The sequence below is a fragment of the Rana temporaria genome, chromosome 5 (assembly GCF_905171775.1).
Source record: "Rana temporaria chromosome 5, aRanTem1.1, whole genome shotgun sequence".
Lineage (NCBI taxonomy): Eukaryota > Metazoa > Chordata > Amphibia > Anura > Ranidae > Rana > Rana temporaria.
This window is the reverse complement of record NC_053493.1, coordinates 379,909,470-379,923,681: the sequence shown is the minus strand read 5'-3', so window position 1 is coordinate 379,923,681 and position 14,212 is coordinate 379,909,470. Positions and strand designations below refer to the sequence as shown.

Sequence of the window (14,212 nt, the reverse complement as noted above, 5' to 3'; positions counted from 1 at the left end):
TAAAAATCTGTGTTTTTTTTAGATCTGTCCCTGATATGTCCGAAAATGACATGCTTTTAATGTGAATATCCCAAGATTTTAGCTGCCCGCCTCTGCACTACCTCCTGGCGTGGTGGCCATCTGTAAGCCAGAGGGGCCCCATACTCTTCTATTGCCCGGGGGCCCCATGAGTTGTCAGTCCGCCCCTGCCCAGATGTGACATCAGATGTGATGTCAAATCTGATGAAAGGGTAGGGCTGGATGCAGACTGGTACTTACAGTAGATGATTTTGAATGTGACCAGTACTTTTGTTTTTTTTACATTTGAGCTTTTGACCAACTCGTTCATATATTTTTTTCATTGTGTTTTTCACATGGTATACATATACAAGGTGTTATTATCATATAAAGCTGCAAGACATAATTTCATCCTTGAGGGTTTGCATATCCTTTTGATCTATGACCACTCACAGTTTGGGGTTTAATGTCTTCTGGTAGGAGTAAAGAACGAAGTAGAGGGTTAAGGGTAAAAAAGAATTGATGTGGCTTACATGAGAGGGTGTTAATGATAGTGATACAATGGGGGTTATTTACGAAAGGGAAATCCACTTTGCACTACAAGTGCAAACTACAAGTGCAAAGTGCACTTGAAATTGCACTGAAACTGCACTTGGAAGTGCAGTCACTGTAAATCCGAGGGGGACATGCAAGGAAAATAAAAAACAGCATTTTAGCTTGCACATGATTGGATGATAAAAAACCAGCAGAGCTTCCCCTCATTTTAGATCTACCCCTCATATTTACAGCAACTGCACCCCCAAGTGCACTTTTAGTGCAATTTTAAGGGCACGTTGCCCTTGTAGGGCAAATTGGATTTGCCTTTTGTAAATAACCCCCACTAAGTTTGTTTGGCAGCGTGGAGGTAGGAATTGTGGGCCAAATTCACAAAAGGGATACGACGGCGTATCTCCTGATATGCCGTCATATCTCCTGATACGCCGTCTATCTATGTTTCTATCTATGTGACTGATTCAGTTACGCATAGATATCCATAAGATCCGACAGGTGTAATTGTTTTACACTGTCGGATCTTAGGATGCAGTACCGCGGCCGCCGCTGGGGGGAGTTAGCGTCGTAAACCAGCGTCGGTATGCAAATTAGGAGTTACGGCGATCCACGACGGATCTTCACGTTCGCTACGTCGCCGCTAGTCTATTTGCCCGTCGCAAAGTTAGTCGTCTCTTTGGGTGCCCTAACTTTAGTCAGCAAACGTATTGCTGTCTAAAGTATGGCCGTCGTTCCCGCGTCGAAATTTAAAAATGAACGTCGTTTGCGTAAGCCGTCCAGGAATACGGAATTACGCTACACGCGTCGCCGTTCGAAAAAATTACGTCACGGCGCGCAAAGCGCGATGGGGATTTCGAAACTGAGCATGCGCAGTAGGTCCGGTGCGGGAGCGCGCCTAATTTAAATGGCACACGCCCATTTGAATTGGCCCGCCTTGCGCCGGAGGCTGCCAGCCTAGTTTTCTTCGCAAGTGCTTTGTGAATCAGGCACTTGCGATGAAAACTTGCGGCGGTGTAACGTATCAGGATACGTTACGCCGCCGCTCACCTACGTGAATCTGGCCCTGTATTTTTAGAGGGAAGATTTATACTGGGTGAAGACTTGCCAGGACTTGTTTTTACACTACAGTCACTCAGATTGCAGCTATGTTTTTAAAAACTTCTTGTATGGTCTGTTTGCAAAGGTTGTGATAGTCAGGCCTGATTCTGTGTGTAGTAAGGAGGCAAGTGTGTCCAGGGAGCTGTTGTAGACAAAATAGTCTAGGTCAGGGCAAGACAGAGGTAAGATTTTGTCAGAAGTAGTCTGTTGCAGACTAGAGAAGAGAAAGGTTAAAGAGGTGAGGGTTTATACGGGTAACTCCTAGGTCGTGATCAGATAGGGAAAAAGCATTGTTGGAGAAGTTGCAAAAGAGGTATAGGAGAATACAAAGTCCAGGGAGTTGCCATCAGATTGAGCAGAAGCATGGGTCCATTGTTTCAGGTCAAAAAAGGAGGTTAGACTGTTAAGTTTAGTAGCAAGGGTATTAAAATTAACAGAAATTGAAGAATAATTGTGAGAATTTTAGAAGATGGACAGCAGGGTAACCAGGCAGAGAAGTGAGCAAGGATGATTGATACTAGTCCAGGAGGCCAATAATTCACAGCTTTCCCAAAGAAACGGGAAAACATACTTGGCTACAGAGTGTCTCAAATAAGGAGAGCGATAGAGAAGGGGGGTGAGTGAAGAACTTGAAAAGTGCTTTGTGGGATAAAATAATTCTGACTCAACCTCTTATCCATCTACTGGGTCTGGGAGTCCATAGGAGGCCACCATGGGAGCAGACAGCAGGAGAGGCAGATTCAAGCTCTTGAAGCCAGGTTTCAGGAACAGCAAGTAGTTTAAAGAAGTTAGTGATAACTTTTTGCTACAGACATTCCCAAAAGCACATGGGAAGAGGAGGCTCATAGCTAAAGTAAAATGATGGAGGCCCAGGGTTTAGTGATATAATTCCAGAATTTCCAGAAAAGCAGAAGGATGGGGGAGATAATGAGAGGGTGATTAATATGAAGGGACAAGCCCCAGTGTTCTGAATAAGTACCGTAAACAGTGCCTGCGTGTTACACGCCAATATCATGTTTCACCAATAGGGTGAAGTCCGCCCCAGGAGCCACCCATTGGGGGGGGGGTGTCAGGCTGGCTGTCCTGCATCCCCTGGCCCTGGAACAATTCTCCCTGCATAGTCTGAAGTTGAGAAAAAAAAGTCACTTTCCAGCCCCTTCTACACAGCTCCTCCTGTGTCAGTGTCATTGTAAAACAAAGCTTTTAAATATCTTTATAGCTCTGTTTTTTTGTGGCTGCTCTCCTCCTCTTGGAGGAGAGCAGTCACATGACCTACTGTGTAACATCAGAGGAGAGCAGTCATGTGACCAGGTCAGTGAAAAAACACAGAGCTATTGAGGTAGATGGAAGCTTCAGTTTGCAATAGGAGTGACACAGGAGGAGCAGTGTGGAAGGGGCTGACAGTGATTTTTTTTTTACTTAACTGTAGATAATGCTGGCAGCACTGTCCCAGGAGACTGTGGGTCTCATGGGAGTTCAGTGTGGCTGTGTACTGGATGGGGGAATGTATAATCGATGGGGGCTGTATAATGGATGGGGGGATGTACACTGGATGGGGATGTATAATGGATGGGGAGGCTGTGTACTAGATGGGGGATGTATAGTGTATGTGGGGGAATGTATAGTGGATGGGGGCTGTGTACTGGATAGGGGGATGTGTTCTCATCCCCACAACCCTTGCCCGGTGGTTGTGGGGGTATGCGGGCGGGAGGCTTATCAGAATCTGGAAGACCCCGTTAACAAAGGGGACCCCCAGATCCTGACCCCCCCTGTGTGAAATGGTAATGGGGTACAGTGTACCCCTACCATTTCACTAAGGAAGTGTAAATTCTTGTAAAAAAAGAACACACACCGTAGAATAAAGTCCTTTATTAATAAAAGAAAAAAACTCCAGCGGTGATAATCCACTCGTTCCCAGCTTCCTGCTCCAATGTTGTCCTGATCCAGCGACAGGTGCGGGTGATCTCTGATCCAGCGATGAGAAGATCCATCCATCCAGAGCACAGCATCGCCGACCTCCTCTCGCCGCTGGACACAGCCCAGCGAATGACGCGCTGAAGCTGTGACATTACTTATATAGGGGAGGCAGGGCCACCCGTCACGTGACCCCGCACCCTCTGACGCACCCTCTGTACGTCACTGGGGAAGCCCAGGAAGAGGGAAAACTGCGGAGATGGGGAGGTGGGGCAGACATGAGCCTCTATGCAGCTGCACAGAGAAGGGCAGGATCTGTCAGAGGAGATCTGTCCTCCTCACTGCTGCCGACTGGTGAGACAAGGTGGGGGCAGGAACAAAAAGGTTGTCACAGCTGCAAGAAAGGTGCAATGGCCAGATGAAATGACTTGGAGGTCCTCATTCGGCCCATGGGCCTTGTGTTTTGACACCTGTGATGTATGCAAAACAAGCAGAGAGAAACTCACAGCATAACACATTAAAGAGCTGGATGGGGAAACAAGGTCACCTGCAGTCTGTTTAGTTTATTTATTTTTTGCAAAGTCATTTCTAGCAACATTTTTCTTGTGCAGTAGCTGAAGTGCAGCACTTAATCCAAGAAAATACCTTGTCCGAGAAGAATAAATGTCAGTGCCACCCCAGCTTATGCTACCCCTAATAAGGTGGTGTAGATTCATACTGAGATGGGTGGGATTGGTATTTGTCAATTAATCAATCAGGAGTTCATAGAGGACACATGGTTAACAGAGCAAACTTCTCACACTTCAAAACCTATAGCCAGGTGGTACATGTGGGCATTCATCTATGACCACATAAAAAATAAAATTGAAATAGAAATAAAAAAAGAAGGTTGAGTAACAAAGGAGCAGACTGCAATCAACCCAATCTGTATTTTGTATACACCGTCCTTGTTGTTAAAATAAAGCAGAACAGGCTTACATTTTATTATATAAAGCAAGGTGTCTTAAAACGAATTCTAAAGATGAAGAAAACAGTTTTATGGGACCATAGTGAGCTTTATGGGTGGTTTCACAGCAGGTGAGTAGATTTTAGTAGATAAGAACCTTATCAATAAGTTATCAAAGCAGCAGTAGAATTTATTTGACAGATGCACGTAAAGCTCAATTTTTTTCATTGCTACTTGATTAAATATTCAAGAGCATGGTTGAAAGGCGCAGCTTTTTCACTATGTTAATTTACAAAATTTGTCAAAATCCAGGGAACAATAGCTGGTAGACAGTCAATGAATAAAATAGTCACTCAGTGATGAAAGCACGAAGAACAGCATCCGGCAATGCCTTTAGATCTGCACCCTTTCTTCACTTGATGATGATGACGTTATGATGTATCTAGAATATTAAAGATTTTTTAAAGGGTAGCAATAGAAATGATACAAGGAACTGTCAAAAATACCAGCAGAGATTTACTACCTCTTTTCATTACTGTAATTTTCTCCTTCAAATGCTTGCATTAGACTATTCTTCTTAAGAACAGTGACAAATGGTAATGTCAGATTTCCGACACTGAACTGATCTCATTCCTTGGTAAAACAAATTGAAAGTAATTGACAATTGAATATAAAATCATTAAATTACCTTGCATGACTTTTGATGAACTCAGATTAACATAAAAGCCTGAAATTTACATCATAATCATGCAACTTGTATTGTGTTGCCTTGGATTTCTTAAAAAGTTGTTGTAACTGCTGTTTTTGCAAGATGTATATGTTTTAGCACATCAAGGGCAGCAAAATAATTTAAAGCTGAACTGCAGAAAAACAACTAAATACTACTTGTGATCTTTTATTAAGGTCTATTTTGGGATAAATGTAACCACCTTCTCACCCATTCTCCCTCCACTAACTTTTTGCTATATTATTAAATCTGCTGTGGTTATGTGACACTGCAATTCCAAGTTTCACTCCACTTGTAGTTACTTCCAGCAGGTCCTACTTGGGGTGCTAAAATCACTGCCAGCCAACATAATGTGGGCACTTCCTATTAGCTGTCGAGCAGCAGGGTCCACTCCATCTAGAAGAGGAGGGATATCTTTGCCAGGGGCCTGTCAGGTGACTGGTTGGTGATGTAGCATCTGCTGAATTAGATTAGCAGTCTCCTGTAATGGGACTAGCAGGGATTTGGATGGGGGACTTAAGTGAATATAACTTGATTCACTGGGTGACAAAAATATATAAAATTGTAAAGGGGTGTGAGTTAGGGTGCCAGGGGAATCATATTTTTCCTGGAGTATGCCTTTAACATATAAGAGATGTAATATTCTATTTGGCGAGTGGTGTGGCCCATTCACCTTTGCCAGGCTTAAACCAGGTTGGTGTTCTCACTATTCTCCACTTCAGTAAACCAATGCAGCTTGGTCATAGGCCTGCCCTCCACCTGCTGACAGAATAATTATGTGCTTAACTGATTGGGTCATCTCTCTTATTATGCTATTTTCTTCTGTCAGCAATCTTTCTGTTTCAAGTTCCACCTTAAGGATTTAGGATACAGATGAAGGTTTTTATTTGAAAAAAAATCTATCTCTGGCAGCAATACCCACCTCCTTTCTAGTGCTGCCCACTGCAGTGCTGTATCTGTCTTTAATACAATATATACAGTACTTGGCCTTTCCAGTTGAGTAATGCTCAGCACCATACAATCTGGGAGACATGTTGTATAATATACTGTGAGTGCAAGGGGTCATTACCCCCCAAATTGATGAAAAGGGTGGTGTTTATGTCATCAGCAGTTAGCCCATAGTTAGAAATTAATTTGTCAGAACTGAGCAATGTATAAGAGTTTATTTTATAGAATACAGGACTTTCTTTTACAGGTCTAGGTCCTAAATACAGATCTTGGAGCTGTTTATTTGGAGTTGCCTTTTAAAGTATGCATGGATTTGAGCTAATGCCAATAAACCCCCTGTTAACACTATTCTAGTAATTTCATAAAGACTAGTTAACCTAAGTAGGGAGGTTTAATTTTCTGAGTACTATTATTCCGTAATGTCTTTGTAACCTTTCTAGAATAATTGACTTTTAATAGCAATAGTTTAATAGCATAACTGGCATTACACTTAGCAAAGATCTCTAACCACAGTAAGGCCCCATACACACAAGAGGATTTATCCGCAGATACGGTCCAGCGGACCGTATCCGCGGATAAATTCTCTCGAGGATTTCAGAAGATTTCTATGCGATGGCGTGTACACACCATCGCATTGAAATCCCCGCTGAAATCCTCTGCCGATGACGTGTCGCGCCGTCGCCGCTATTATGACGCGGCGACGGGCGCGACGCTGTCATATAAGGAATTCCACGCATGCGTCAAATCATTACGACGCGTGCGGGGAACCCCTTTGGACGGATGGATCCGGTAAGTCTGTACAGACGAGCGGATCCATCCGTTGGAATGGATTCCAGCAGATGGATTTGTTGAGCATGTCAGCAAATATCCATCTGCTGGAAATCCATCCCAGGGGAGATTTATCTGCGGATAAATATCCGACGGAGTGTACACACCATAGGATCTATCCGCAGAAACCCATTTGATGGGATTTATCTGCGGATAGATTCTATGGTGTGTATGGGGCCTTAGAAGGAACAGAAACTCAACTTTTGCTTTGCATTCCAATCCTTATTTAACATTAGTAGTCTGTAATGCCCCTTTGACATTATGCTGCCCTTTATTAAGCTTTACTATATATCTCACAGGACCTAAACGTTTTGTTAATTTATAAGCTTTGCATAATAATATAACTGTTTCTGTTTCCATAAATGTAAATGGTTCAAAAACCAGCAGTAAGCATGGGATCTACTTTGTGGTAGTTCATTGAATAGAGAAAGGAACTATTTGAAGAGATGTCACTGTTCAAGTCCTCCTAAAATCTACAAAGCTGGTTGAGCAATCAATCTGATGGAAATATTAGTTTGGTGTGGATAGACTATTAAAATAGCTTGTATATAAATATTAGATGTGTAAAATATAGATACTCAAAAAATGTAAATATTGTGCAAAAGTTCATTTATTTCACTAATGCAACTTAAAAGGTGAAACTCATATATGAGATAGACTCATTACATGCAAAGCAAAAAATTATAAAAATATAATTTGCGTACAGTTTTGTATGACCGCGCAATTGTCATTCAAAATGCATCAAGGCTGAAAGCTGAAAATTGGTCTGGGCAGGAAGGGGGTTTAAGTGCCCAGTAATGAAGTGGTTAATAATAATAATAATAATAATAATAATAATAATAATAATAATAATCATACATTATTGAATACAGTGCTAGGGAAACTGACAATATCAGTGAGTAAGGTCAGGAGTCAACTTAATAACAAACATAATGTACTTTAGCTAAAAAACATATGTCATATGTAAGATATTGCAGCTTACAAGTAGCTAGCTGTGGTGGCTGCATTTGTTTTCTATTTCCTACTTTTTTTTCCACTTATTTTCATCTGGTAATCCTGCCAGTAACACACTTCTAGTCCTAGGATTAAAATGCTCATTGGCTCAGGATTGTATCAGGATAATAGTCATAGGTGTGCGCACAGGGTGTGCCAGGTGTGCCCAGGCACACCCTAATCACTCTGTGTAGCATAGATTCCCCCTACTGCCCTAGCCCCCCCCTTCCTGCTGCATCACTGCTGGCTTCCCTCCTCTCCTCTCCTGGTGGCTGTTGCTGCAGGGATTTTTTAGGGTGAATAAAGGAAGGGGCCAGTTTAAATGTAATTTACTGACCACTTCCCTTTCTGAATGAACATGGTGAGCGATCAGTAGTGTGTGTTTGAGCTTTGGGGTGCACACCCTAATGCAATGGGCTGCGCACACCTATGATAATAGTATAGGACTGTAATGCTGCGTACACACAATCGGTCCATCCGATGAGAACAGACCAATGGACCGTTTTCATCGGTTAACCGATGAAGCTGACTGATGGTCCGTCACGCCTACACACCATCGGTTAAAAAAACGATCGTGTCAGAACACGGTGATGTAAAACACAACGACGTGCTGAAAAAAACGAAGTTCAATGCTTCCAAGCATGCGTCGACTTGATTCTGAGCATGCATGGATTTTTAACCGATGGTCGTGCCTACTAACGATCGGTTTTGTCCTATCGGTTAGGGCCCCAATGAATTCCCTTAATTTGAAGGGATTTTCTCTCACTTACTCCAAAATGAAAATGAAAAGTTTTTCCTTTAGCTCTACCTAGCTGACCAAAAGGGGAGTTCATTGTTAAGGTTTACATACCATTTGTTGTATATCTAATGAATCAGTACCAACTTTTTTTTTTTTACTTTCAGTCTTCAGTTTCTGGCATTTGACACAGAGGCATCCCATGACATCCTGAGAGTTTGGGATGGACCGCTTGAAAATGAGATGTTACTGAAGGAAATCAGCGGCTCTCTTATCCCAGAAGGAATTCATAGCACTCTCAATGTTGTGACGATACAATTCGACACAGATTTTTATATCAGCAAATCTGGATTTGCCATTCAGTTTTCAAGTAAGTTATTCCTTTCATAATGGTTTAATACATGTAAGTACTTCTAAGTCAGCCTATATTTTATTTGCTCTCTTGAATTAAGGCATATTTTGTTATGTAGAAGTAAAGAAACGAGTTTACAAAGAAAAGACAGTGAACATACAACACATTTAAAATTTCATTTTTTTCATTTCTTGTAAACTTTTGAACTCTGTCAGATTTGGAGGGATTTTTGATTTATATCTGTTGTGATTTTATTTTTTTAAGAACGTCATATAGCATTTCCATCTATGTAATATTACCTGAGAAAAAAAGGGCAACGTCTTTTAGAAGATTTAAGAGAAAAAAATTGTTTTACGCTGTTGACCTTAGAATTGTTCAGTTGCTTATTTTGTTTATTCATTCAATTTTTAGACATGTCTACATGATGTTACCATTATTTAGACACATACAAATATGTTAAGATATGCAGTTGGCAGCCTATTTAGTGGCACAGGACTTGCTTCCTTATGAGATTTTAAAATATATTTACTAAAGGACTAAAAAGTGTTCACTTGGAAAAGTGAATGTTCTAAAAAGGGTAACTCCAATTTCCAAATTAACAAATACAAAAATAACATAGTATAAACAATTGCAACACAAGCCTTTTGCTACGCAAGCCACATTGTAATGTAATGTTATTAAAACAAATTACCTTTCCCTTTAAATCTGCAGGTCAATTCTTGCTTGTGTGATTGGCTCATTGATTTTCCCAGAAGGTCATTTTTTGCGATGCAGCACTGCGTTGCTTCAACTGACAAATGCGCGATTGTGCAACGTTGTAAGTTGTACCCAAACAAAATCTTTTTTCCCCACAAATAGAGCTTTCTTTTGGTGGCATTTGATCACCTCTGGAGTTTGAATTTTTTGCGCTATCAACAAAAAACAAAAACAAATAAAAAAACGAATTTCTTCATTAGTTTAGGCCGATATATATTCTTCTACATATTTTTGGTAAAAATATTGTAATAAGTGTATATTAATTGGTTCAAGCAAAAGTTAAAGCGATTACAAATCAGGGGATAGATTTATGTAATTGTTATTGTTATTATTTTTTTACTAGTAATGTCAGCGATCTGCGATTTTTATCAGGACTGCAACATTGCGACGGACAGATCGGACATTTTTGACACTATTTTAGGACCTTTATACAGCGATAAGAGCTACAAATAGCCACTGATTAGTGTATAAATGTCACTAGCAGGAAAGACGTTAACACTAGGGGGTGATCAGGGGGTTAACTGTGTTTACTAGGTGTGTTCTAACTGTAGGGGGGATGGGACTGATTGGGGAGGAAACCGATCAGTGTTCCTAATTACTAGGAACACACAATCTGTCCCCTCTCCCCTGAGAGAACTGGGATGTGTGTGTGTTTACATCCCTGTTCTGTCACGAGTGATCGCGGGTGCATTAGCTCCAGAGACACGCAGAATGTGTTTGTGCTACTTATATGACGTCTTAAAAGAGTGACGTATAGCTATGACGTTTTGCGCAGCTGTGCCAACCTGCCACAGTATAACTGTGCCGTCTGGTCGGCTAGTGATTAAGATACAAGTAAAATTCTAGGCATCCCCTGCAACAAAAAGTGTAGTTTGGTTGAGTTACTGTATTCAACCACTGCAGATTTTCACATCAGAACACTAGGAGTGAACCAGCTTATTATAATGAATCAGATTCTACCATTCAGATTCAGCATCCAAAGGATATAGTTAAACAAATAGCTTTTTATTCAAAGCTAGGAAAGTAGGAATCTGTTTCAATGTTTGTTAAAATGCCTGCAATGAACACCTAGAGGGCATTGATGTTTTTCTCAACAAAAGTGAAGTTACTTTTTAAGCTTTGCAGTTAAGAAGCTGTGATGACTTCAATAAAGCAATCATACAGCATGCTATTAATAATATATATTGTTTTAATTTCCTTTATAACTGATGGGCAATGCTGTCCTTTTACTTTAGGCTGCACATGCATAGTATGTAATGTCACCTGTCCTCCAGAGCTCATCGTAGTCAGTAGAAGGGAGTTGACAATGTGCATGTTTGGCCCAAATGAAAAGGATGGTATTCCATTCCTGCAATAACTCAGGATGGAGCCATTACTGGCTTCAGAAATGTTTAAGAAGGCTTCTTTTAAATGCAGATTTGAACTATATCCTTAAAAGGGAGCCTTGGCTTTCTAGGTAGGCTTAGCACACTATGGGCCAGATTCACATACTTGCACTGCGGTGTAACGTATGTCATTTACGTTACACCACCGCAAGTTTTAAGCGTAAGTGCTTGATTCACAAAGCACTTGCATGTAAACTTGCGGCGGCGTAACGTAAATCCGTCTGGAGCAAGCCCGCCTAATTCAAATGGGGCGTGTACTGTGCATGCTCCATTAGGAAATTTCCCGCCATGCTTTGCGCGAAGTTGTGTTTTTTGAACGGCGACGTGCGTTACGTCCTTTCGTATTCCCGGACGTCTTACGCAAAAAAAAAAATGGAAATTCGACGCGGGAACGACGACCATACTTTAACATGGGCTGTCTAATATTACACCACCTAAATAGCAAGTGCAACTTTACGACGGGAAAAACCGACTAGCGACGACGTAAGAGAATGTGACGAACTTGCGTACCTTCGTGGATCGCCGTAAACACCTAATTTGCATACCCGACACGGAAAACGTCGCAAACTCCACCCATCGGTCGCCAAAGTATTGCATCCTAAGATCCGAAGGCGTACGAAGCCGTACGCCTGTCGGATCTTAGCCAAATGCCGTTGTATCTTTGTTTGTGAATTACAAATAAAGATACGATGCGGCAAATTTGAAAGTACGCCGGAGTATCAGCAGATACTCCGGCGTACTTTTTCTGTGAATCTGGCCCCCTGCTGCTATACCAATATGGGACAACATATTGTTTTGTAAAGTTAAACTTACCTTTTATTATTCAATTCAATCAAATGTTTGACTTTCTGCAAAATGAACAAACAGTTTATATATATTTAACTCAGGATTATTGCATACAGTATGTTGGTTCATAAAAATAATAATTACCTGGCTACACAATCCTAGTTTCAAACTTTGCTGTAACATACATGTGACTGGAAAGATAATTATCACTGTGATGAACAGATTGAAATTAAATTAATTTCTCTTAATGCATATCTCGTTAATTTAATGTCTAATTAAGGTGTGGATATATTTTTTCCTTATTAGCGATAGTAATTTAAGATGTCATAAGATCACTTGACTTTTGCATAAAAAAAGAAAAAATAATTAGGTGTATTATGTCTTGTTAGATTTTTTCTAAACACCCCCAGGGAAAGTGTAAATCTAAAGGAAAGTGTTCAGTGATTGATTGCATACAGTACAACCCCCTCCCCCAACTGTTAACAAAGCTGCAGGATATATTGGGTCTTGTAGTTCATTTAATGCTGACTATGAACACTCATAGCCTTTTTCTTTTCAACGTGTAAGCAGAATGGAAAAAGTTGAACAAATTCCTCCATCCACACTGCACATATCAGCTGTTTCAATACCTGAACAATGCCTGCATCTGATGCCATTCGGCAAAGATATTTTCCATTAATAATTTTCAATTGATGGATGTCTGCCACCCACTGAGCAAATTTTGACTGGTTAATCAGAAACTGGTTAAAATGTGCTCTGTGTATAATCATCTTAACCCCAATTTGTGAGTGTGACATTTGCTGAGAAGTGGCTGAGAGTACTTGTGTATTGAGAGAAATAGTCAAGCATTAGGGCTGGGTTCACACAGGTGCAATGTTAGACACATAGGCGCAGGGGGTGTGCCAGGTGTGCCTGGGCACACCCTAATCACTGTGCGGCACAGATTCCCCCTACTACCCGGGCTTCCCCCCAGGTTGCCCCCCCTGCCCTGCAGTACTTTTGGCTCCTCTCCTCTCCCCTGGCTGCTGCTGGGATGTTTCAGGATGGAGAGCGGGGGAAGGGGCTATTAAATATGAAATTTACTGGCCCTTACTTTTCCAAATGGGCACAGTGAAAACAGTTGCTCTGAAGCATAGTAAACTTAGCATAGTAAACATAGTTTACTATGCATCAGTTGAAGAATGAACGGGAAGCCACTCAGCAAAGAGCACTTCCTATTCATACACTACCCCATGCAGCTGAGGCTGTAGAGAAAGGAATATGTATTTGAGCTTTGTGGTGCACACCCTAATGCAATTGGCTGCACACACCTATGGTTAGACATCACATTTGATTTGCACCGCACTGCTGTGCAGATCACATGCAATGTCTGAGCGATGCAAATGCAAATTCAGCCATACTATATAGCTTATTTGCATTCACACCAACATGGAGCAGGACCCTTTTTTTGGTCTGCACTGGAATCGGATTGCATAAAATTAAGATCACAATTTTTGTGGCGTAAATTCTTTCACATTATACAAAAAAAATTTTGCTAACTTTACTGGTTCGTTTTTTTTTTATTCATTAAAGTCATTTTTTTCAAAAAATTGCATTTGAAAGACCACTGCGCAAATACAGTGCGACATAAAAAAAATTGCACATCCACCATTTTATTCTCTAGGGTCTCTACTAAAAATATATATAAAGTAATTTTCTAACAAAAAAATGATTTTAACTTCAAAACAACAACTGTCAGAAAAAGGTTTAGTGTTTAAGTGGTTAAACATTCCTAATTTGCATACAGAAGTCTAATCCTTTGATGTAAAAGTCAAATTGATACAATGTTTAGATTTAACATTCCACTGATAGCATGTTTTCAAAACTTGGCAGACTACCCAGACTTGGCAGACTGCCCAGACTTTGACTTTTGATGGCAGAGAGCAGAGAGATTTCTGCATACCAAATATCGGGATTTACTTTAACACAAAATGAATGGACCCAAATCACACTGCAAAAAACGCAAGTAATTTGAACAGGAATGCAGTGTGATTCCTGTCTAAACCGCAATTTCCCCCATCGCACCTGTATGTGTATAGAAAGGGAAGCGCCATCTAGTGGGCAGTTTATTAAAAAGGTTTTAACTTACATTAAAGGCTAAATTAACATTGACAAAAAAAGGTGAACTTACACAGGATGCCCTCCTCACCCCCCCCCC

At 40.9% G+C, this 14,212-nt stretch overlaps 1 protein-coding gene across 1 annotated transcript in view; it reads left to right on the top strand.

The window, feature by feature from the left end:
- Positions 1–14,212, top strand: part of LOC120941319 (CUB and sushi domain-containing protein 3-like) — a 105,733-nt gene that overhangs the window by 72,851 nt on the left and 18,670 nt on the right. Inside the window, exon 12 of the mRNA XM_040354645.1 lies at positions 8,904–9,106. Within this exon, the coding sequence (XP_040210579.1) occupies positions 8,904–9,106 (203 nt within the window). The remainder of the gene's footprint in view (positions 1–8,903; positions 9,107–14,212) is intronic.